The following is a 26,702-nucleotide window of genomic DNA, read 5'->3' as shown; positions in this document are numbered from 1 at the left end:
CATTTGGTACACTTGAAGTCATTGTTCATCACCAAAAGACATCTCCAGTTGAGAAAGACCTGTAGCAGAGAAAGCGCGGGTGTGGCCGTCCCAGGGCCCCGTGCCAATTAGGGGCCCCTCAAACGCCGATCTTGCATCACTAGCAGCGTTTCCATTACCCTTCAATTTACGCAAATTGAAATTGCGAAATGAAAATACGCTCAATGGAAACACATTTCACAAAAAAACTCGCCTGAGGAGGTTTTTCAGGCAATTCGAAAAAGGATTTTTTCGCAAAACTGAAATGGAAACGGGTTTTGCGCATTTACAGTCACCTGACTTAGAAGACGGAATGTATTTTGGGTCCGTGTCCGCAAATAACAATAATTATCATCATTAGCCTATTATAACATTTATTAGGCTAGAAGACGCTTTTATCCAAAAAAAAAACAAAAAACAAAGCAATTCGTCACATTTTATTCATAGAACAGGTTGGTCAATAATAATACTAATAGGGCTAAAATTATGACAAATAAACACGATTTTGACGAATGTCCAAGTATTCGTACGGACGGAATGTTGAGCGTGCACTGGATGGGAGACAGGCGCGGGCGCGCCGCGAACACTTGCATTTTGTGGAAAGTGGAACAGTGGAAACAACTTAAAATACTCTATCATTTCTTGTTATACAGAAAATAATAATACATTATTCGCAACTACTTTTATTTGCGTAATGTCACAATAACAAGAAAACGTGCTTTTGTAAAATAAAATAAAACAATCAGCCGTGCTTTATGATCTTTGTGAACTGGAGCGCGAGAACTGAAACAATGGGCTCTATGCACGGCGGTATTTCCGGTGAAGGTGTAAGCATGCAAGTCTCTTCTTCTCACCAAGGCTGCAATTATTTGATAAAAAAATCGGTATCCTTCTCTCTTCACTGCCGTAATCCAGGCGTCGCGCTGATTTTTGTTTTTCGGAAATCTACTGTAAAAGCTTTAATTTCCGGGCCTGAGTGAACAGCCAACAACCGAACAGCACGCTCCTAATTTAAATTTGGACATGTTTTATCGAATTAATAAGAAAATAATCGATCAATTGCCATAAAAAAAAATAAAAAAAACGCTTTCTGTCTGTTGTTTTGGTAACTAACCGGAAACGTCTGAGGGCCAAACACGTCACTTCCTTCCATCTGCAAATAGCAATTGAAATGGTCTATAGTGAAGTGTAATTTATTCCTGTGATCAAAGCTGAATTTGCATCATTACTCCAGTCTTCAGTGTCACATGATCCTACAGATTTTGTAATATTATAAAAATATAATATGATATTATGATATGATGCTCAAGAAACATTTATGATTATTATCCATGTTGAAAACAGTTTTTACATTTTTATTTCAGGATTCTTTGATGAATAGAAAGTTTAAAAGAACAGAATTGATCTGAAATGGAAAGCTTTTGTAACAATAATCTCTACCATTCAAAAGTTTGGGGTCAGTAAGAATTTATTTTTTATCTGTTCAGCACCATCGCTGTCAATGAGATATCGCTGTCTGTGGTGCTGAGACTGGCAAACTGTTTTCTTTGTTCGTCAATACAAACTTGTAAAAAATGTGGCTTTTCTTTGTGTTTTATTTAACATATAAGATTACTTGGCTCAACAAGTGACACATTCTTAGATATGCATTCATCAAATATTTTACGCTTTTTTTCCGGTTTTAATTTTAAAATGACTTCGTAGCAGAGGGCCCCATGATGAAGCTCCGCCCCCACTGTACTGAGAGTCTAACTCCGCCCCTGAGAAAGACCCTGTCTGATGAACTTTACACATCATTTTAACAACCGAAATAAAACAGTAAAGTTAAAAATATTAAAAATGATTGTTTAAAAATGAGTACAATTGCTAATAATTTTGGTTAAATCATTTTCTTTGAATTGAGAGCAAAGAACGCATGGAAAAGGCAAGCACAAATCATACTCCTCTTTTTGAAAATGCTTTATTAAACTACCTCTATAAATACAACAATGCCAAAAAGCCTTAAACAAACAATGCAAGAAAGAAAACAGCTCTAGTAGATCTTAAAAAAAGGAAGAAGAATATTTTGGCAATAGCATTCATTATCTAAATGTCCTCAGCCGAGGTCACCTTGTCTTGTTCATTTGTTTTTTAGTAACAAAAAAACAAGTCTAAAAAAAAAGGAAAAGAAAAAAAAAACGCTACACATGTAGTGTTTTATGAAATGGTCGCAAAAGAAAGCATGTTTTGCCAATGAATGTATGATCAATTTGGGCCAGTATTGACACCATATTGCCACTTTTATATATCCACACATGCACACATTCACATTAGTTTAGTTGCATTGAACACTTTGGCAAAAAGGAAAAAGTTTTTGTTGTTGTTAAACTCTCTAAAGCACAGACGATGACATGGAAAAGTCTTCTTAAAATATATTATAGCATTTCCTCTTACTTCATACACAAAAACAATGTACTGTATATATTAAATATCCTGACTGCTTCGCTCATAATAAAAGATTAGATAACAGACTACTGGGGATAGTTCACTTTTCTCAAAAACACACAGACATGCCATAACCGAGAGATATTGTCCTCGACGATGGCAGCACTGTGCAAAAAATGTGTCTCTAGCTTAGGTGATGTGAACTGCGTGGATTGTCGTTCGTTGTTTGGTTGTATATTGTGAAATTATCCCCGTCTAAAAAGAAAAACAGGCTATACTTAATAAAACATCATCTCTGTTAGAACATGAAAGCATAATACAACATAAAGCAGCACTCTAACACTCAGAGCCCCCATAGACACAACAGCACAAAACAAAAAAAGAAGAAAAACTTGACTTTCTGAAAGAAAACTAGGAGAGAAGAGGCACTGCGGTATTACAAACAGTGTTTAAGAGGTCACTTGACAGACAGCAGTCTGAATAAAGGCACGTGACATACGCAGTCCTAACAGAAGGCATAGTGGTGGCATACAACATTCTTCAAGAGGACATTGATATTACATACAGCAGTCATTGAAAAGGCAATGAGGATATTAACAGGTTCTCTGAGCTCCCTGGTTTCAGTTTGGTCCAGTTTATTCCAGTTCTAGGAGTATCGCAATACCCCTAAAAAACAAAAGTGCCTGCTCAAACACATATTATAAAGCACGTACAGTACATACACAAGAACTTCTAAACCCCCAAAAAATGTTTAAGTGCACCTCAGAACAGTCATCTTTACTAGCACATGCCGTACTACAGTAGCTACACAATATGGAGTGTGATCTACAAAAATGCAGGGTTAAAAAAGTAATAAAGAAAACAAACTATAAATCTCCATGGCCTGTCAGCTGTGTCTACACGCATCTATAGGAGGAATTATGGTCGGGAGAATGAGAGAATCATGCCAGTAACCTGATTTTGTCCTGCAACTCAAGACCGTTGATAAACAACATCAACACATTTGGTTCAGCGGTAAATGGAACAGTACTTGAGGTGCAGCTTGTATTAATGGCACAAAAGCGGATATAAGGGAGCCTGTGTTTTCCCAATGATGCACAGGACTGGATGCTGGGAATCACAGTAGTGTTCTGAAAAACTAAGGGCTGCTCACAGTTGGTCATCAACTATTAACTAAAACACAACCAGCGCAAGTAAGCAGAACTAAAGACCCGTTCACACGAACGACGATAACTATACCGATTTCAAAATAGATGGAGATTTAAAAATTGTTCGAAATTTAAAAGAATAGCAGTCCACTTCACAACACAAAGGAAGGTTTTTTTTTTGAGCTGACAGCCAATCAGAATCCATCCTTTTTAAAGAGCTTGAGCACTTAAAGTGGCAGACGACATAACCGTGCACATACCTAGGGCGTTATCTAACTTATGGTGTGTTCACACCGAACGCGAATTTAATTATTAGCGCGAGTAGATTACATAGAAAGTCAATGTAAAGACGCGAATAGACGCATCATTCGCGCCGGGCGTTGCGAATGACGCGAATTGGTCTTCCGCGCAAGTTGAAAAATTTGAACGAGCGAATGTCTAACTAGACGCGTATTTGACGCTCTATTCGCGTTCGGTGTGAACACACCATTAAGCTTTTGACCATGTGTCAACATCCGACACACATGGCACCCTTTAGCGTCAGTTAGATGACGCTTTTGTTATGGGTAGGTTTAGGTCTGGGGTAGGATTAGGGTTAGACCACTAGGGGGCGCCTTCTGACCTATATATATATCTGCGTCTCATATGGTAAAGGGTGCCATGTGCGTCAGATGTTGACGCATGTTCAAAAGCGTCAATTAGATGACGCCTTGGGATGAGAACGGGCTGCGAATAAACACAACGATATTGTGCGTTGTTGTGGGCGCCAATATAGATATTGTTCTTGGTGTGAACGGACCTTAAGTCATCATAAATGGCGCTGTATCCTCAACCCAGCAACTTTTTTTGTCAGTCCAGTTTGTGCTTTTAAAACATTTTAAAGGCATTAGTTTAAACAAAAATGAAAATTCTGAAAATCATTGCAAATCATTTACTCACCCTCATGTCTTTCCAAAACCTGTGCCAAAATGTAATTGGTTCCCACTTTCATTGTATGAAAAAAAAAAAAAAACACTGGCAGACGCTTTTGTCCAAAGTGACTTGCACTGCATTCAATCTACATCCATTAATTCATGGTTCCATAATGCATTGCTCACACTCTACAGTTTTAGACATGAATACTGTATTTCTCAAAATGTCTTCTCTTATGTTCTTATGTTAAGTCATACAGTGTTGGAATGAGATGAAGGTGAATAAATGATGACAGAATTTTCGGGTGATCTGTTCCTTTAAAAGAGAACAAATGTTATCCAGCATAGATTCAACCGACTTTTTTTTCTTTTTCCAGTTTGCCTTTTCTTGAACACAAACTTATTTAGCCTCTGAGAAGAAAAACAGAGTTTGTCTATCTTCCAGTTAAGAAAAGAAAATAATAACCTCAAGACAATAAAAACAACATCTGAAAAGTCTTCAAGCCAACTAAATAGTACAAACTTAAAATAATCGAAATATAAAAATGCATTAGCAATAAACCGTAAAGGAGGAAAAATGAACGCAGGACTCGCGTGCAGAAAAACCCAGTGGACGGAAGATTCCGACATCTTCAAAACATTTCGCAATTACTCAAAATACAGCATTTTCAAGAAACACTTTAAATCTTCTACTTCTGTGGTTGTTGAAGTTTCTGCTCAGCAGTATTTTTTGTTCATTTACAGTTCTTTTTGTCTATTTCGTTTTCTTCACAAAACAAAAGTAAATGCACTAAAGCATAGAGAGGCATTAGTTACACTAATACTACAATGCTCCTTCGGTATTCTTGTGGCCGTGAACGCAGAGGAGTGGTATTAGGATTGTGCGATGACATAACCGCTCTGGCTCACGATTCTTAGCTGGAGTGTGTGGGGGAGATATGTCAAGTGATATGTCAGTAGGTGTGCTTCTGCAAGTCTTAAATGCTCGGTTTTGAATTTCTTCATATGAACATATCACTCGGAGTCAGTCCGCCCAGTACTGGGGATTAACTAATAAACAACACCTTTGCAGAATGATGAAATATGCAAACGGTCATGTTGTCATTCATTCAGTCGTGTGATGGCTTCGGAAATCAGCAAGTGTGGTCAAGTCCTTTAAAAAGTTGAACTGGCAGACTGATTTCTATTGGTCTAAAGGGAAAGTGGGCAAGGTTCTGGTCACATTGCAGGGGATTGAGTCCACAACATACAACACAAATATCTACCTATCCTAGTTAGCTAATCAGTAGCATATAAAAGTGGTTTTGGTCTAGGTTGTACGTCTGGATTAATAAAGGTGGGCAGGAGGGTTTGATGAAGCTGTGAGTAAATTTAGCAGAAATCTACATCCTTGCTGCCAGCGTTAACTTGTACACAAATCTAAAGGCTTCCAGGGAGAGTCATAAGGTGTTAGTTTTGTTGTGAGTATGTCAGTTTCACTCTGCGTGGTTCAGTTAATCGGTTAACTGTAAAGATGGCCTGTGATGTATAATTGTAAGTCGTTGTGATTGATGCTGTGGGTATCTCAGTAGGTCTGGTATATATCATGGATGGGCATCTGGAAGGTGGCAGTGGCCGGGAAGGCCTGAGGCATGTACCCAGCGTACCCTCCATAGGTAGCGGCAGCCATCGCAGCGTTCTTCTGCAGCGCTGCCAGCGTGGCAGTGTTGGCGTGGGTGGCGAAAGGCATGTACCCAGCCCCGTACAGACTGGCGGCGGTAGCCGGGATCCTCTGGACATTATGAGCCATAGCATAGATGGGAGTTATAGGTCGCCCCTATGAGATAGAGAGAGATAACAAAATCTCACAAAATGTACAAAATTTCACAAAAATCTTGTGTAAACTATATGAAAAGAAAGAATATATTAAAAAGAAAAACCTCTGCTCGACAACAACAACAACACAATTTTATTCTAGCTTTAATCTTTTTTATCAACACTTGAATTTGGGTAAAGTTCATAAAAAAAAAAAACATTTAGTACAAAAAGAAATGCTTTTGTCTGGATCAGATTCAGAACCATGATCAAACATGATAGATCTAGTAGATTGAGTCCATTAAAGGAGCTGTATGCAAGAAATGTATTTCAAATAATCATAAAATGGCCCTGATATGTCACTAGACATTAAGAAATCATGTTCATTTCAAATACTTATATCACTGACAACAGTAGTCCGGCCATGATATTGTCATTTAAAAAGTGAAGTTGCAGCCCTCAACTTTTGGTCCGATGCTCCGCCCTCCACCGGTCTACCAATCACAAAGTCAGTAGTATTGCAGCATCCGGGTTGCCAACCGTGTCAGATAAAAATTTTTTTAGATCCTTTAGCCTATCTGGCAACCTTGAGTCAGGGGGGAGGGGATACACCTCTCTACAGTAATTTGAAAGTGATTGCTGTACCAGTTTTGGCCACAATCTTACATACAGCTCCTTTAACAGCCCAAAGCATGCATAGACATATACTTCTTTGTGGGTTTGACATTTTTCTTGGTAAAAGTTTGAATGTTTGATGATCATGTTAGCTTACAATGTGTGTAAGCAACTTCTATCCGCAGATCTGCACTTGATTTTTGGATTCGGAGATGCTATGCTATTTCAGAAGATGCGTAATATTGCCCCCTACACAATAACAGTGAAAACACGGATTGCTGCAAAAATTCGTCAATGTAGCGGAAGCGTTGTGTTATGATGAAAAATCTCATCAATGGCGGGGAAAGAGTTAAGGTGCGGTTACATTTATGCTTGTCTTGGTTCATATTTTAAGAATTGGAATCCCTTTAATTAATGAGTCGAAACTTTAAATAAACAGGGAGTTAAATTGGAATTTGAATAGGAATTACAGTAAGTAAAATGTAAAGGCCTTTAAACCCTTCAAAATTAAAAAAAAAAAACGTATTTTGCTTTCAGACAAGGCTTTCAGAGTTCTTTTGAAAAGAGACTTCCTTTTCTAGTTAAAAATGAGGTAACACTTTATTTTGATGGTCCCTTTTGAACATTCTGTTGACTATAAGTAGCTTTGTAACTACATGTCAATTAATCTCTCTGATTAGAATAGTAGACTGTCTGCTTAACTCTTTCTCATTGTCAACAGAAAGTGTTAAAGGGACCATCAAAATAAACCAAAACTAAAAATATCACATCAATTTCTTTGAAGTACAGGTCATTTTAATTCTACTTCCTTTAATTCAAATTCCAATATTTCTAATTGTGCAATTTAAATCCAAGTCTCATGAAAGCAGTATCAGAGGAACCGTTAAAGTGCAAGAAAACACTAACGCTCCAGGCATTTTCATTGGCTGTTAATGTAGCACAGCATTTTCACTTGAGATGTGGACATACAAATGTGCTCATAGAGTTATCTAAGAGTTATAATGGTGAGGTGCAGGTCAGTACCTGGAAAGGAGGTGGTGTGGAGACTGCAGGCATGACCGCTGCACTGGCCGAGGCAGCTGTGGGGTCATGCTGGAGGGCCAAAGGGTTTATCAGGTGCTCCACTGCGTGCATCTTTCCTTCCTCCATTAACTTATTTGCTGGATTAGCAGAAAACACAGTAGGGTACTGGGCACCAAGTGCTGGAAGAGCCACTACACACACACACACGTTCAATTAGAACAAGTGCAAAAATTTGAAGAATGTATGGTTTAAATTAGCACATATTGTAAATCACTATATGTAAAAATATGTTATGTTGAAAGATAAGTCAGAAAGTGCAAGAATTATAAAGGGTGAATGCAGGAAAAAGAATGAGACTTGCACAACCTGTCCTCATTTACAACAAGTGTATGACTCAGCTTAAGATTAGCGACAAAAAAACACACCCACATGCAGCCACGTACACATTGTCTTTCACACACACACACACACAACACTGTTTCCATGCACAAAAACTCTTTTCATTCCCCACGTTAATTCAGACTTAGGCTCAGTAGGTTTAGGTGACGTGTCAGAATACCCCAGTCAGGAGTTTACTGATCTCAGATCAGAATTCTGCAGGATCAGTTCATTTCGACAGAGCAGCTGATTAGTAGGAAAATAAAGAACCTTGAACTCAATGCCCAAACAAACAAACTCAAATACTCTCAAAGTATTTTGATCAATGGCTTAGTTCTCTGGAACGTTTGATCCTATTGTCCTTAATAATGGTCTTTTCAAATGGCTGTACGTTGATTTTATCAGGAGGTATATAACATTTTGAGAGTTTTTGTGCATTGTTTGAACATTGTGCATATAATTGAAAAAAGTGAAGCTTTTAAGTAAAAAAAAAAAAAAATCAAATGGAGTAAGCAGTGACAGCTATGGCAGCTGTCATAATAAAAGGAAGTTGGTGTTCCTCTCCAGACCAGTAGGGGCAGTAATGCGTCTTACAAATTTATCTCTACATTTTGTTGAATAACTCCAATTTAATTGAGTGTGAGACGAATGTGAAACTCACTGGTGGGCTCAATTTCAGTAAATGATCCAGAAACCTTTTTTTTTTCTAAATGAAAACAGTTTACGGATTCTGTTTCCAGATCGTTTTAGATTCTGCCTCCACTGGATGGACAAGAGCACAACCGAGTTCAATTCTGTATGTATGTGGTTTAATTTCACACTGACTTGTGCCAGGCTTCATGCCCACTTGGTTCACAGCTGTCAGCTCTAGATTGGGCATGATCTCGTAAGGTTTGTCCATCAATTTGGGTTTTCCTTCATGGTAGCGGCTGTATATGCCTCGGCCAGCTGAATAGCCACCAAGGTATGAGCCGCGGGGCCCTGGGCCCCTATTACCGGCCCCAGCACGACCACGACCTCTTACAGTACCTGCTTGAGATACAAATGAAAGGAGGTGCTGTTCAGGTACAGAGCCACAAGGAGGCACATACCTAAAATTACTAGAAACCCCAGTGCTTAAAGGGATAGTTCACTTTGAAATTAATTTTTGATATGTTTTAGCTTACCTCAAGGGCATCCAAGATGTAGGCGTGTTTGTTTCAGCAGTATTTTCCATTTTTATATTATTAGGTCAAACCGTTCATGTCTATCAGTCATATAATGGGGTCCACCTCAAAGAGCATGCACAGAGAAGTCCAAATTAAACATGATTCAATGACTCGTTAATGTAAGTACACATTGATGGCCTAAGACACGAAACGAGCGGTTTGTGTGAGAAAACGAACAGTATTTATATCATTTTTACCTCTTGTAACCACAGCCACAAAGCGCCCATGCCCTCAGATCACTTGGACTTGGCTGTGGTTACAAGAGGTAAAATCGATATAACAACTGTTTGTTTTCTCACACAAACCACACATCGTTTCGTGTCTTAGGCCATTAATATGTATTTACATTTATGAGTCATTAAATCATGTTTAATTTGGACTTCTCTGTGCATGCTCGTTGAGGTGGACCCCATAGACCTCCATTATATGACTGTTAGACACCAACGGTTTGACCTAGAAATATCAAAATTGAAACTACTGAGGAAGCAAAGACACCTACATCTTGGATGCCCTTGAGGTAAGCTAAAACATACCAAAATTAATTTCAAAGTGAACTATCCCTTTAAGGTTGAGCAGACATTTAATATAATGTAATTAGCTTTCTATTCAGATTCTAGATTTTTGCTAAAAGGTTGCTCGCATGGGGTGACGTCATGATAAAGATATGAGTGCGGCTACACACAAGGCGTAGATTAGGCTCTATCACTTTTCAGCATTCTAATTCAAATTGCTGTCAGTGTGAACACCTCTTTGTCATTTCCTTCTGTTCTTTGAGATGGGAGTGGTGCTTGAGTAAAGTTGAAACGAAAAGTAAAGATAAAGTTTTGTTTTCATATAATCAGATAATGGATGAGCAAATATAGCTCGGATTGAATATGCAATCACAATTCTCAATTGCAACCCAACCCAAAACCACAAGCATTTATAATTAATGATTCTGGGTTAGGAAATGTAACAATACCAGATTCCCATCATTAGTTTCAGCATCATACCTATTATGGAGCTCAGCTCTTCAGCCCAAAACAATCTCAAAGTGCATGCCATCTAGTGGCCACACTAAATATGTGATTAGCAACAAACAGGGCAGAGCTTTTTGTTTGGAAAACTGTCTTTTAAAGGAGTCGTTCTTAACTGGTTTTGCTTCTGGATTTTACATTGGATGTAAAAGTACCATTTACAGTACCAAACTTGTTGATGGAAGAAAAGCAAACACATTTCCTTATATCACCATGAACTACTACGCAACATTATTAACATTAAATATTTCTTGGAAGTCAAGAACTGACAGCTCAAAATACATTTTTATCTTCATTACATTTGAGTCAAAACTTGATAAAAGCATAATGTTCCACTTTTAATTGTACATAAGTGTTAAATATGGCTTGGTAGCTCAGAACGATGGACAGAAATATATTTGATTCTCTTAGAAATGTTATTGAAAGGTTACTGACACAAAAATATGTAAATGGTAATTAAGTAGAATTAATAAAGTACTTTACAACCCTGAATGCAATCTGCTTTTTGTTTTGTTTTTTACCTTGCGTAGTTCATGGGTTTTGATTTTTATGGTTTCTAGCATTGTTTTTTTTTTCCAAACCAGTTGAGAACCACTATTTTAAAGGATGAGACTTATGAAAGCTCTGGGTTAAAGGAGACATCATTGTCACATTCATTGTAATTCATCCCCTTCATTTGTTTGTACAGATCAAGTCTGGTTACTTGTGTGAATTTGGACTGTTATGCAAGAGAGAGTTGGAAAACAATCTAATTTTCCAAATATATTCAATAGCATGACATTTAAGGTCATCAAGAAAAAGCAATTGTTAGCAATGTTTTCAGGTCATTTTGATTTCATCAAATGGTTTTGCGTTTCTTGAGTTCATAAAGTTATTGATCTTAGAGAATAAAGAGAGAGAATGAGTTCTCCAACCTTTGATGAAGTAGTCTCGGTTGGGTCCAATGAGTGTGCTGTATGGATAGCCGTAATAGGCGAGTGTATATGGATCACACTGATACACAAAACTCTGTTGGGTGTTGTCGGGAGTTGTCGCAGGCGCTGTTCCCTTCGATGCTTTCTGATAGCGAGTGTACTGCTCCTTATCCACAGGCTTGGCAAGGGTCACCTCGATACGGGAACCTTCAATCTCGGTGCCGTTCAGGTTGTCCATCGCAACCACAGCATCTTCTCGACTGGCGAAGTGAACAAAGGCGTAGTCTCGGATTTTTTTGACACGTTCCACACAGCCAGGGTTGTACTGGCCAAAGGTTTGGCGTAGAGTCTCCTCACTGGTCTCTATCATCAGGTTCCGCACATACAGAATTTTCACGGTTTCCATGACGTCCTCGTCAACGTCAATCTCAGGTTCGGCCCAGTCAACTGCAATCTGGTGACCCCACAGCTGGATAGAGAAAGTGAAAAATATATACACACAAATAAGTAATTTTTATTAAGTAATAAGATTTAATGAATAGTTTTGCCTCCAAATGTATGCCATTATGTATTTATCCTCATGCTATTCCAAACCCCTATGGTGTTAAACCCCCAGCCCAAAGGAACACACTTTTAAAAGATCTTCACACATCTATTTTCCAATTCAACAACAGAATATCTGCAATAACATGATAAAAGCACCATAAAAGCAGTAGATATGACTTGTGAGCAAAGCCTTCTGAAGAACCAACAAAATTATAGCCACTAATAAAAATCTCTACCAAAACACTGCAACAAAATCACAGTGAACTCAGAATTGGATCAGTCCTATTTGTTATTGAAAAGAATTGTCTCTTTTGATGGATTTGACTGAGTCTAAACTCAATGACGCATTGATTCAGTTAACAGCTCACTGGGTAAGAGAATTATTAGTGAAAAAGAAATAAAATTGATCATATGGCTTCAGAAGACGTGGAAAAGAGCACACAAGTCATATGGAGTACTTTTATAATGCTTGAAGTCTTGTTTTAGAGCTTAGCAGATTGTTGTATGGAAAACGGCTAATCAATTCCTTTGATCCCAATGGAAAATGGGGTTAACCTGAATTCGTCCCGGCATGAGCTTTCTTCTGGCCATAGCAGCAGCACGGTGAGACTCATACTCTACAAAGGCAAAGCCACGATTCTTCATCTTATCCGCAGCACTCGCGTACACGATCACATCCAGCACCCCCTCTGTCACCTTGGAAACTTCCTCCAGGATCTCCTCACGTTTCTTGGTTTTTGGGATCCCGCCAATGAAGAGGCGGCAGTTGTCTACACTACAGCACACACCTAGCAACCTTCCTGGACGAATTTCGAAGTTATTGAGATCCCGAACCGCTCGCTTGGCCTCGTGCTTCTGTGTGTACATGACGAATGCGTATCCACGGTTCTTCCCATCAAAGTCCATCATGAGGCGCATCTCGTAGATCCGTCCAACAGTCTCAAATACTGGCACCAGCTCGTCTTCGTAAACGTCACGTGGGATTTTACCTACAAAGATTTCACAGCCACGTGGGGGCGAGGGACCTTGCCAGCCAGGTGGTGGGCCGTATTTGCGCTGTCCGTTTTCTTGGACCATTCCGTAGCCTGACCCTTCCATCAAGGCCACGAGCGCAGCTTCATTTGGGGCCCCGGCCACTCCTTCGGGGACAGAGCAGTGATGCTGTGGATGCCCAGTGGAGGCTTTAGATGAGGGGGGAGGGCTAGGGTTACTCATGGCAACGGCAGAGGCGGAGTCTTCTGCTGTCATTCTGAAATAAGCATCCAATCAGGATTGGAGTCTAAAAAAAGATGGAAAGTTCATCCGGTTATTTTGTACTGAAAACAAACAATGAGCATCACTAAATAATTAGCTTATAAATCCATAAACAATACAATTTCAATCACTTTTCATTAAAGTAGATGTTTCTATTGACACTGGAATCCCAGGGCCTGATATTGATTAGGGATGTACCAATATTAAAATTATGGTCAATAAGTATATTTCCATGTTGTGGCTGATATATAGCAAGTATTAAAATTGAAATATTTAAAAAATAATAATTTTTAAATGAAATACCAAACATTTTTTATAATACCAAAATATTATTTTAAATGCAACTGGTGGATGATGTATATATGAAATGTGATATTAATGAAAATGTGATATCCATATGAAAATGTAATATTAATTTGTTATTAATTTTTAGATTTGCCATTGCATTTAACAACATTCTTATAAACTATGTTTTTTAAGATTAACTTCAAGTGAGCATTAGATGATGGCAAAGGTAAGAGAAGGAAATAAGCATCTACAATTAAATATCAAATATCACTCGATAAGTTAAAGAAAATCTCTCATGAATATATTTTATTGTTAATCATTACAGTACAAATTACTGTAAAACATTAATGTGATTATTACTGTAAAATATTATAATATGATTTGTCATCACATTATTTTTAGATAAGTTATATCTCCATTGTATCAACTTAAATTTTCTATTTCAATGAACTCAAAATTTTAAGGCAACCAGGTTACTTTTTTAAGTTACACCAATAATATTCTTTTTTACAGTGTATAAGTCATATTTTCTGTATAAAACACACACACATAAAACGTAAATCCTCTTCTACACCTAAAGCTGCCTAATAAACCTCACTAAGCCGCATCTACATTCTTCAGCATGAAATAAATCTCCAGACTGCCCAAATCCTACAGTCTACAAATTTCCATAAACAGAGCGCATGAGTAAACTACAAAATCTTAGACAAAGAAATTGTGTTTGATATAAAGAAATTACTTCTTCTTTTTTTTTTTTTTAGGAAATTAGTATGTTTCTTGCATAATAAAACTTTATAAACTGCATATATATTCAATCACAGTATAGCTGTTAGTTGGCTCTGGTTAGCCGGACCTTGATGCCGCTTAGAGGGTAAGGTAGTTAGGTTGCTTAGTAATGAAACCATGGTTACACACACAGAGCATGCTGACCCACACACAGCTTATCAGCACACAACGAAGTTCACACAACTCACACAGCACGCAAATACATCCAGACATAATTAAGAGGACATAAAGCAACAACACAGGTGTAAAGGTTATAAATTAGTAATTTACTCCAGGAATAAAGTTCAAATAAATGAACAATTACAACACGCACCGTGCTTAAATAAGTACCTGGTGTTTTCATGATGAGTTCAAGAGGCTCGCTGAAGGAGCATGTGACTGTGAGGTTGGAATAACAGGCAACTCAGCAGTACTAAACCAAAGCACTCTCTCACACACACATCCACAAACACTTCCTCATTCACATGCTTACACACACATATACTGAAAAATCAGTACATGTGTGGCTCAAGGCCAAGCTGAAACAGGAAGAAAAGCAGACTGACTAATCAAAAGCAAGAGGACCAAAAAGACCAACAGTTATTTAAATAATACATAGATGTTTCAGTGATTACTTTAAATGAGGAGACAGCAACACCAAGAGAGAGTTCAACAGCCATTACAGCCTGAAATTAAAGGGTTACTTTTATTAAACTTATAAAATAGTAAAAACAACGAAATGTCAAGAATATGAACAATTAAAAAAATGCAATTTCGGCAGGACAAATAAAAAAAATCCATAAAATATACCGTCTCTAAATGACCTACTAGGTGTCAGTTTGTATTAAATTGGGGATAGACTGGAGGAAGTGGGGTCAATGGAAGTGTGCAAATGACAATGAAAGATGATTCAGCAGAAATCGAGAGGAAGGAGAGGTCGAGAGAAAATGGATTTCTGCCAGACACTAAACAAGTTAAGTAAGAAAGAATGCATTTTAAAAATGTGATTCAGCAAGGAACAATAAAAGCTGTCAATTTGGTCCATTGATTTTGTCCGAGTAAACATGAAAAATTGTGAGATTAAAAAAAGCTATTAATTATGCCTCCTGAGCGCAGTTAGGCAACGCTTTAAAGGCTATTCAAAAACTCAAAACACTTTTTAAAAAAAAGTTTGACTATTTTTAACTTGATACCACGTTTTAAAAACCTGTTCATGAGCGAGACTCAGGCTATGACACGTGAGTCATAAGACGTCACTCGCATAAAACAAAGCAGTGCCGAATGCAGACAGCAGGCAGCACAGAACGAGTTCCCAGAACAGGGAATGTTCTCAAAACGTTATGAACAAACGTTCTTTCCAGCTACATTAACAGAACGTTCGCTCAAAGTTATCTAGTCTTTAATAACTTTGTCAAAACTTTAGCACAAAATCATTATTTATACATCATTCATGGAACGTTATTCTGAAACATTTTTGTTGGATGTTCATCAATTTTCTTTTTAAAGGTTCCTACTTCCTAGTTTGAGATGGTTTAGAGAACATTCAAAAGAAACATTCCCAGAATGATCAAATTGAACATTCCCTTAATTAATGTTTTCTCTAATGTTCACAAAATCAAGAAGGAAATTGTTCAGAGAACATTCAGAAACTTGATAAGAATAGCAAAATGTTCTAAGATTTTTTTTTATTTATTTTTTTGCTGGGGAATTCGCATGTGACACCTTTATGTTCTCAAGTTGTCACACTTTTTAGGTCTATATTTCTGTTAATTTATATAAGTCAATTTCTGTATATGTACCTTAAAGTCTTGACAATATATTTTAATTTTATAATCGTAATGTTTTATACGTTTACAAAAAGAGATACAGCTCATGTAGGTGTGTTGTCCCAATAGCACTTCATGTTGACACACTACAGTATATGGGTTATCAATTCTGTAAAGCATGGCACTAACAATGACAGGTCTTGGGTTCAATTGCCCAGGAAGTCATACAATTTTTGCTTTTGATAAAAATGTCTGATGAAAACAAAATGTAAAATAAAACCTTTCATTAAACAGTATATAATTTTAAGGCAAATCACTACGGACAACAAAAGACATGAAGAGGCATATTTTAGTCCCTCATGTGTTTCTGGAAGTGAGACTCTGGATGTTTCCTTGTTCCGTACAGATGTACTGAAAACAGCAGGAAGTGAGAATCAGTGGCAAAAGAGAGAAAATGAACGGTTGAGAGGGTAGAAAAAGATTACTCATTTTCCAGCCAACATTAGGTCTCCATATTTCATTGTACCTGCCTGGCAATGGTTGACCTTTATATGTGTGTGTGCTTGTGTGTGTGCCTGCACTTGGTGCAAGGAAACCTGAGGCAGCAGCAGGTGGATGATTAACCAACACAAATCACAAGCTGCACACACAGACAAAACGCATTTACACAAACATACTGAGTGCACTTATTTTAACAATACATAGGGCCCTTTCACACACACGGCGCAATGCGGCGCGACGCAAGTGTTTTTTGCTAGTTTCAGCCCGATGCAGTTATCATAATCACATCCTGCGTCACATTGTTTAAATAGCAAATGCATTTGCGCTCATCTGTTCGCCCTTGAAAACCCTGGTCTGATCTGTTCACTGGTCTGAAAACGAGGTGTGTTCGGGCGCATTGTTGGCGCGTTGCTATTTTGATGCAACTGAAATAGACTGCTAATATATATATATATATATATATATATTTGTTATTTAAAGAGCGCATTCGTAATATGGAGCCTGTTCTCATCCCAAGGTGTCAGTGATGCGCGGGTTGATCCGAAATGAGCGGGTGCCTGCGGTCACCCGCGGTTACCCGCAGTTACGGGTCATCCAAAAATGTTTTTAATGATATTCGGGTCGCGGTCGGTCGGGTCGTTTGAAAAAAGATGCCAATTAAACATTTGTATTAGTACTAGACACAATTTTTGATGAAATATACAGCCCTACAAATTATTGGCTAAATAACTGGCACGAAGATAACACACAAGCTCAGTCTAAACAGTTCTCGGTTCTATACTAGTGATTCGAGAACCGCTGTCCCTGTGCGTTCGGTAGTACGCAGTATCAGCTGCTCGTGCTCATCACTTCTCTCAACAGTGGCACCAACATGTCTCGGTTCAGTGAACTGTTGGAGTTACTGGAGTAAAATAGAATTCAGGATATTGATTTATTTCGATTCGGAGGCGACTGTCAGGCATGTCTGAAAGTAAGTAACTAACTTATGGATCAGCACTGACGCAAGACGCGAACTGTTTCGAACGATTCAGTTCGATTTAGTGTAGGTTCGACCGGTTCACTAAAAAGAACCGGTTCAAAAGAACGATTCGTTCGCGAACCGGCCATGTCTATGATCACTACAGTCTGCAGAGATGGAGGCGGCAAGAGAAAAGGTGAAGACTGGGGAGTGGAAGCTCCGCAAATACACAAATAGAAAGAGTAAAAGTGTGGGAGACATTTGCTGAAATAATGAAATATGATGACCAAAGTGCTGGCTTTGCCTTTGTTATGTGTAGGCCTATGTCTTCTTGCGATGCTGTGTTGTTACACGTCTATGGCCCAATAACGCTCTGATGAGCATTTACTACTTTTAAAAAATGCGGTCAGGAAGCGGGTCGGGTACAATATTTTTTTACTTTTTTTTGCGGTCCGAGTTGCGGGCGGGTAGTTGAAAACGTCGGTCGGTTGCGGTTTGTTTATACATTGACCCGCGCATCACTGCAAGGCGTCATATACAACGCTTTTGCCAAAGCGTAGACATCCAACGCACATGGCGCCCTTTAGCGTCAAATGAGACGCAGATATATATGGGGCAGAAGGCGCCTCCTAGTGGTCTAACCTTAACCCTACCCCATACCTAAACCTATCCATTACGGAAGCATCTCATTTGACGCTAAAGGGTGCCATGTGCGTTGGATGTCTACGCTTTGGCAAAAGAGTCGTATATGACGCCTTGGGATGAGAATGCGTTGTAATATGCACCTACAGGCGGGTCCACAACATGCGTACACTCTGCTTATTACACACACAGGGACGCGCAGCAGCACACAAACATGCCAATTATTAAAAATAAAATGATTACAATGTAAAATATTCAAATTGTGTACATAAAGATATGGTGGAATCCGGCTTGTCCCGTAGATGGTCTGCTCGCGCGCTTTAATCTCGGCAAGAACAAGCAGATCCGTTTGCTCTCAGGAGACGCGCTCAGTCTTTCCGCTTGCAAATTCCGCCATGTAAATAGCAATTCACCATAGTGTGAGCGCAACTGACATTTAAAGGGAATGGGATATATCGTTAAAAAATGATAGATAAAAAGATAGATTGTTAAAATAGGGCCCATAGACTACACTCTAAAAAATACTGGGATGTTTTAACCCAATGCTGGGTTTGTCCATATTTTACCCAAAATTGGGTTAAAACAAACCAGCATTTCTTAGAGTGTAATTATCATAATATTTTTAAAACATAAAATCTTCTCTACCACTTTTCTAACAAAACAAAACCAGTAACATTTTACAAAGCTTCTATTTTTTAACATTACTTAACTTCATTAGTTACCATGAACTAACAATGGAAATACACCTAAAGCATATATTTTATCTTAGTTAATTTGAATATTTACTAATATATATTTAAATCTAAATATTACTTAATGGACCTGAGCTTACACAAGCTAACTTGCATGAACAAGCATTAACAAACATCAATGAATACAGTAAAAAAAGTATTGCTCATTGTTATGTAATATTAGTAATTGCATGAATTAAGGTTAATTAATGGGACCTACTGAAAAGTGTTGCCACACAAACCACATTTGAGAATGAGTCAATGGTATAAGAATGCTTGATTTTTAAATTCAAATACGCCTATTTATAAAAGTGTGTTTTCATTTTGATTAAAATATGTCATTTAAGTTCTTAAATAAATGGCTTGTTACTAAATAACAAGTGATAGAAACATGATGGCTAAGCGTGTTAATGAAGAAGGGTCATTCTTGTAAAGAGTGAGATTTTATGTGTGTGTGTGATCACAAGATAATGGTTTGTTATTATCTAAGATACTGATTGACAGAAATATCTGATCTTTGACTTCAACACACAGGACTTGACAATCAGCACAAATACTCTCTCACACAGGTACACAGGAACACACACAAGGGTTGTGTATGCACTGCAGACAGATCAATTAGTGTCTCTTGGGTGAAACTCCTTCGATCTCAGAGAAAGAAAAGTGTGAAGTGTAGAAGGGTAGACAATACACATGCTGGCCTCCCAGAGAAATAAAACTGCTCTGATAGCAAACACACACACACACACACACACAGGGAGAGGGAGAGAGGGAGAGAGGGAGAGAGGGAGAGAGGGAGAGAGAGAGAGAGAGAGAGAGAGAGAGAGAGAGAGAGAGAGAGAGAGAGAGAGAGAGAGAGAGAGAGAGAGAGAGAGAGAGAGAGAGAGAGAGAGTTGGATCAACAACAATGGATCAACACTGACATTTGCATGATGGGAAAATAGGGAAAATAGCGTAGAGAAGAGTCATTAACAGAGATTTAACTGAAAATTATTGCTTATATCATACATGTGTTTGTACTACAGTTTGAAAAATTGCAGATAATAGTGCGGTTACACTGCTATGGTGTGAAGGAATAACAAGGATATTCGCAAGAATAAATTAGTGCGCATTCAAATACACACTCTCAAATACAAATGATAATGAAGAATGTCAATGACAAATAAGCAATGGCATGTCAATGAATCATAATAAAGAAAAGTGAAAATAATCTGGATGGTAACCAGGACGGTTTTCCACATTTAACCAGGATGGTTTCATATGGTTTTGAAAAAAAAAATAATAATAATAATAAAAAAATTTTTTTTAAAAAAACAGGTGCAACCATCAAGTACAAAGTAACTCCCTTCAGACCTTGAAAAAAATGTGGGTGTACACACCTGAATCATTATTTGAAAAAAATAAAAAATTAAAAAAGTATCTTTTACAAAAATAAATATACATTTTTATAGTTATAGTTATATTTATTATAGTTAATAAATATACATTTTTGGGGGACCTGCATCACATGACATTTTACTACTATTGCGTTTTCATAAAACAGTAAGAAGGGGTTATATCTATGATATCACTTCCTGTTTTATGTTTTCTGCATGTTTTTAACAGGTGACTTTGATTTAACAGACAAAAGTTTTTCGAATAATAAGCATAGCAGTTTTTATTGATATGTGATTTGAGAATACACAAGATTAGTAATATACCTAACAATTAAATTATTTGAAAATGCTTCTACCAACATTTTATACTTTATTCCCATAAAAAGTATCAAAATAACTTTAAATTGAGAATTTAAATAGAAAATGCGGATTCAAGTTAAAGCATGTATGAATCACATTTTAAATAATAGATGAGTCTCACAGCATTGACCCATTTGTGTCTGTCTTTCTGTTTATGTGTAGATGCTTGGCAGGTCTTTAGTCATGACAAGGGCTCTTCAAACTATATACACTCCATAGAGCAACCAAGAGAGCAAATAAAAGCCCTCACAGAGACACAAAAGCTCTCCTGGTCTGAGTGTCATGAAGGACTCTCGGGGATAAAAGGCGGCTATACAGGACATGAGTGAGAGCGTTTGTGTGTGTTTTAGGTCTACTATGTCTGAAAGTTAGGCTGTCAGCAAGGTTTAGATTAACTCAGGATTCAAACAAGGTGACCATTGCATTAAGACTCAAACTCTGTTGACTCGCCAACAAATAATCTAGGAAGTTAATGTTTATTGCTGAGGAGACTCTTAAAAGAAAACACTCACATGATGAACAGAAAAGTGCAGAACCTTGTGTTCTTCTCAGTGACTAAGCAAAAACTCTCAATAATTATTAAACCTCATCTCTGACAAACGTCGACCTTTGCGACACTTCATAATCAATGTGCAGATTAACATTAACTCTGCTTAAACGAGAATCCACTTTAATTTAACAGACTCGACTTAACCAAATCAGGTTTTTAAATGGCCAGTGATCAAGGCGACCGATGGTCCATAAAATGGCGATATATATATAAAGGCCTGGTTTCAGGCAGGGTTTAGATTAAGCCAGGATTGGGCCTCAGTTTAATTAGGATGTTTAAGTAGCTTTTATGAAGAAAACATTACTAGTGCGCATCTTGAGACAAAAAAAAAAAATGGTGCTTGAAGGGATACTCCACTTTTTTTTTTAAATAAGCTCATTTTACCACTCCCCCAGAGTTAAAAAGTTGTGTTTTACCGTTTTCGAATGTATTCAGATGATTTTTTTGACATTTAGAAGAATATCAGTAACCAGACAGTTTTTGGTCTCATTGACATCCATAGTATATTTTTTTCCTACTATGGAAGTCAATGAGACCAGAAACTGTCTGTTTACCGATATTCTTCTAAATATCAGAAAATCGGCTGAATGGATTCCAAAACGGTAAAACTAAACTGTTAAACTCTGGGGGAGTGGTAAAATGAGCCTATTTCCAAAAAAAGTGGAGTATCCCTTTAAGATACACCAGTGCAAGTTCAGACAGCTCAAACATACATTTTAGTCTGGGACTAGGCTTAAGCCTTGTCTGTAAACAGCCAAATATCATTTAATTATAGTGAAATCAAATTAACACTTAATATTTAGACAACTTCAATTTAAAGTTCCCTAAATTTAACTTTCATATTGAGCATAAAATAAGTTATCCAGCAAAAAAGCTGCTGATTGATTTTGAACCTGAAACATAAGGAAACTTCCACTTCCGTTAATCGCCCAAGCGGTTAGACTGAAATGGCCAAATGTGCAATTCATGATGGGATCCCAACAGCTTATGCACTTTATGTCTTCATGTAGACAGGAAATAAACCTCCATGTCACAATAACAATCAATCAGATATACTGAAAGTAGCAGAAATTCAAAAAAAAATTAAAATAGGGGTGAATTCTTGAAACCTATTAAGAACATTGTCTAGTATGTCACCCCAAACTCAAAATTAAGCACATTCCAACCCTAGTATTTATAATGTAACAAATCATTGCAGTAATGAGAAAGGATCTAAAGAGAATAACCACTGAGAATAATACAAAACGGTATGTGTGTGGTTCTATATAAATAATCCTGTAAAAAACGGTAAACTATTGGCAGCTGTGGTTGCCAGCATCATACCGTAAAAATACAGTGTGTTACTGTTTTTGAAATTAACAGCTAAATACCGTATTGTCAGCTACAGTAGCTACAGCTATTTGCTTTAACACAAAAACAGTAACACACCGTATTTTTACGGTATTTTTACAGTAGTTTACCTTTTTTTTTTTTTTTACAGTGTAAGTATTTTAGATCAACATCTGGATCAGAGGAGGCCACTTAACAATATTACATAAAGAACACATAATGGTTCCTTTTAAAACAGAACACGTGTGTGGAATCAAATGATGCCAGACAGAGTGAAAGACACGTGGACATGGTGACCATCATACCCACAACACCATTCTCAATTCCTGAAGTCCTCAGTTTCAATTCTCTATGAAAACAGGCTACAGTAAAACATTTATCCAGTCATTCATTTAAAACACACACAATGATTTTTGTTCACATGACTTAAAAAACTACAGTCAAAAATGCTCAAGCATCATTTACTGTTATAGTTTACAATATGTATATAGTATGTTAAAGTAACACTTCTTATTAAATTAATATTTAATAATATTTATTAAATAAGCTTTTTTAAGATTAATTTTTTTATAATTATCACTCATTATTTATATGTTTGTAATTGTAAACTAATTTTATTTTAGGTGCCAACTGTTTAAGTTTTCCATCTAATATTCATTTCAGCTTTGATTTTAGTTAACACAACGCTGCTTACAATAACAAAACAAAACAGGAAGGAGGAAATAGAACATTTAAAATGATAAAGTTTAAGTGAATATACACACAAGCAAACAAATCCTCACATTATAATCCTTTTGTTTTTGCATACACACACACACACACACGCACACACAGATCCAAGTGGACAAATCCCTAATGCACACATACCTGACTATAAACTAAAGCACTTAATTTTCCTACACTGCACATTGGGATGAACCCGCACCCGCACACTGATGACATCTTGAGGTTTCTTATCTTGTAGTTTGAACTCTTCACGCCAACTGTTAATCTACTTACTGCAACACAATGTGACGAGTCCTGATCAAACACAGTCCGCTGATTCAGACACACACAGCTGGTGATCTGCTCAAAAATGCCTCCAGTGAGCACTTTTCTGGTGTCTCATCACTTTCTCTTGATGATTTCTGTGAGAAATCTGCACATGGAGAATCAAGATACCTCTGCCACTAACTAAAGAGATACAGGAACCTTTCTGATAAGAGTAACACGCACAGGTCTGGGCCCACCCCAACAGCAAACATAAGACTGAACAAGTCCAAAGACCAACAGCCAACACTGTGACGCTCAGTTACATTTTACGCTATTTTAAGCTCACTTGCATAAACTGCTAGTCAAATTATGCTATTTTCTTTTGAAACAATTGAATATCTGGTAACAATAAGGTTTCATTTGTCAACATTGGTTAACATGAACAACACGTTTACAGCATTTATGGTAACACTAGTTTATGGTTCAATTGTCATTATTAACTAGTTGCTTATAAGAACATTGTTAGGATTTTGGCTGTTTATTAGTACTTATAAAGCATATTAATGCCTAGTTCTACATGACCATATTATACTTCCCAATACTTAAACATAACTACCTTACAAACTATTAATAAGCAGTAATTAGGAGTTTATTGAGCCAAAAGTCAATAATTGGGCCCTGATCTAAAGTGTAACCACATTTATTAATGTTAATTTCAACTTGTACTAATACATTATTAAAATCAAAAATATTATTTGTTAACATTAGTGTATGGTAACACTTTATTTTAGTGTCCTTATTAGATGTTACGTGTAATAAAATAAAACTTTAAATGATGCATAACTACATGCACCTAAACCAAACCCAATAGTATTTATTACTCAATACTTAAATGTATACTTAAACTGCAACACAGACCTCTTAATATAGTGCAACCACATTAGTAAATACACACATAGTGAACTTATATTTTTACTAACATTAGCAAAACATTTAAAAATGTATTTGTTAGTTCATGTTGCGAGTGCATTAATCAATGTTAACAAATGAGACCTTATTGTAAAATGTCACTAAATATCCTAAGCGAGCAAATATATTGTTTTCCTTTATAAAGTTCCCCTGAAGGTCATAATGTCATTACGACACGGACGCATAAACGTCAATTGTTTAAATAAGACATCAGCCAGAACTGAACAAGTGCTCAAACACACACATACTTTAGAATCCCAGCGGTCACAGACACACACACACACAAAAAACACAAACACAAACGTTACCTGTCTTTTCAGGTGAATGAATGTGTGTCCGAGTGGCAGTGTAGCTGATGTGTGTATGTTGTTTCACTCACACACAGTCACACACACACTCAGGCCTTCTGTTTGTCTGGCGTCAGCGGTTACCCTCTTCTCTCTCTCTCTCTCGGTCAATCTCTCGCTCTCACAAACAATCTGTGGGGTAGAGAGGCGGAGTGTGAGATTGGAGGTACAGTTGGTAAAGGAGTGTTTACTCAGTGCATGTTAGGGGTGGGGCAGAGCAAAGGTGCCTCCTCCTACACATCTCTCCTATATTTCTTTCTTTCTTTCTTTCTTTCTTTCTTCTTTTTCCTTGTCACACCCAAGAACATTTCTCTCCAGTTTTTCTGGAAGCAAACGAGATGTCTGTGCGGGTGCGTGACTGAGTGCGCTGGGCTGTGAATCAGGTTGTCCATTGACTAAGCAAAAGTTCATTACAGGTGGCGAATGACCGAAAACTGTTCAGCTTGACCTGAAATCAATTTCCTGAATTCCTGGGTTCAAAAACATTTAAAGACAAAAAGTTTAAAGCTCATCAGCCCTCATGCTCATTCAAACCTGGAAAAGTCTGTGAAATCTTTCCATTCCTGTTCCCAAGAAACAGGTACTCACACGTTACAGTGTGTCTTGTGTTGCTTTGGTTACTTAGATAAAATGGAAATCATTGATTTCGCAAATGGTTGTGTGTTTGCGTGTGTTTTTTATAACCACCACCAGCCAAATGAAAACACTTATGAAAAACAATTGTGCACCCCAGACTACTGTATACTTAAAGGAGTAGTTCACTTTTAAAAAAAACTTTTACTGATAATTTACTCACCCCATGCCATCCAAGATGTCCATGTCTTTCTTTCTTCAGTCGAAAAGAAATTAAGGTTTTTGATGAAAACATTCCAGGATTTTCTCCATATAATGGACTTCAATGGGAACCAAACGGTTCAAGGTCCAAAAGAGAGTTTCAGTACAGCTTCAAAGGGCTTTAAACGACACCAGGCGATGAATAAGGGTCTTATCTAGTGAAATGATCGGTCATTTAAAAAATAAATAAAAAAGTTTAAGTTTTATAAGCACAAATGCTCGCCTTGCTCTGTTCTGTGATGAGCGTTCCTGACTCTCCTGTTCAAAATGAACAAATCTTTTTTCGAGTCATGACTCGAAGGGTCCTAGATAAGACCATTATTCATCGTCTGGTGTCGTTTAAAGCCCTTTGAAGCTGCACTGAAACTGTCATTTGAACCTTGAACCGTTTGGTTCCCAATGAAGTCCATTATATGGAGAAAATCCTGGAATGTTTTCATCAAAAACCTTAATTTCTTTTCAAACGAAGAAAGACGTGGACATCTTGGAAGACATGGGGGTGGATAAATTATCAGCAAAAGTTTTTTTTTTTTTTAAAGTGAACTACTCCTGGCTTTAACGCATTTAATATTGAAACATTTTGCGCAAAGAAATGAATTTTACTCGTGAAAAATCATAAAAAGGCATTTAAAGTCTAATAAAATAATTTTACATAAAATGAATGGTGTTCGTTTTTACGTTAAAAAAATCCTTCGAATCACGGTTTCCACAAAAAAAATATTAAAATATTTTACTTTGCTAATAAAGTGTTTCTTGAGCAGCAAATCAGCATATTAGAATGATTTCTGAAGGATCATGTGACTCTGAAGATTGGAGTAATGATGTTGAAAATTCAGCTGTACCATCACATGAATTAAAATACAATTTTACATTGTAATACTATTTCACAACATTACTGTTTTTTTTTTTTTTTTGATCAATTAATTAAGAACATATAAGACACTTTGTTTAAAACATGAATAACCTACCAAACACCAAACGTTTCAATGAAAGTGTAACACTTTCTTTTAGTTCATGGACATGTTATTTATCAACTACCCGATTATAAGTTTCTGCAGAGTCAGT

At 37.1% G+C, this 26,702-nt stretch overlaps 1 protein-coding gene across 6 annotated transcripts in view; it reads right to left on the bottom strand.

Moving 5' to 3' along the window:
- Window positions 1–1,959: 1,959 nt before the first annotated feature.
- rbm47 (RNA binding motif protein 47) overlaps window positions 1,960–26,702 on the bottom strand; it is a 30,949-nt gene continuing 6,206 nt past the window's right edge. Inside the window, exons 2-7 of one of the 6 annotated variants that reach the window (XM_039692083.2) lie at window positions 24,765–24,935; window positions 12,551–13,274; window positions 11,450–11,918; window positions 9,137–9,343; window positions 7,934–8,124; window positions 1,960–6,317 (exon numbers count right to left, since the gene is read on the bottom strand). In XM_039692083.2, the coding sequence (XP_039548017.2) occupies window positions 6,066–6,317; window positions 7,934–8,124; window positions 9,137–9,343; window positions 11,450–11,918; window positions 12,551–13,243 (1,812 nt within the window). In that variant the 5' untranslated portion in view covers window positions 13,244–13,274; window positions 24,765–24,935 and the 3' untranslated portion in view covers window positions 1,960–6,065. Of the gene's footprint in view, window positions 6,318–7,933; window positions 8,125–9,136; window positions 9,344–11,449; window positions 11,919–12,550; window positions 13,275–14,653; window positions 14,904–23,514; window positions 23,688–24,764; window positions 24,936–26,702 lie in introns of those variants that run through there. The other 5 variants (XM_039692109.2, XM_039692092.2, XM_089132371.1 and 2 more) reach the window with 5 other exon arrangements.

This window comes from Pimephales promelas, chromosome 6 (genome assembly GCF_988280905.1).
Source record: "Pimephales promelas chromosome 6, fPimPro1.hap1.1, whole genome shotgun sequence".
In the NCBI taxonomy this organism is placed as follows: domain Eukaryota; kingdom Metazoa; phylum Chordata; class Actinopteri; order Cypriniformes; family Leuciscidae; genus Pimephales; species Pimephales promelas.
Note: the sequence above shows the minus strand (reverse complement) of the source record. Positions and strands in the feature narration are given on the sequence as shown.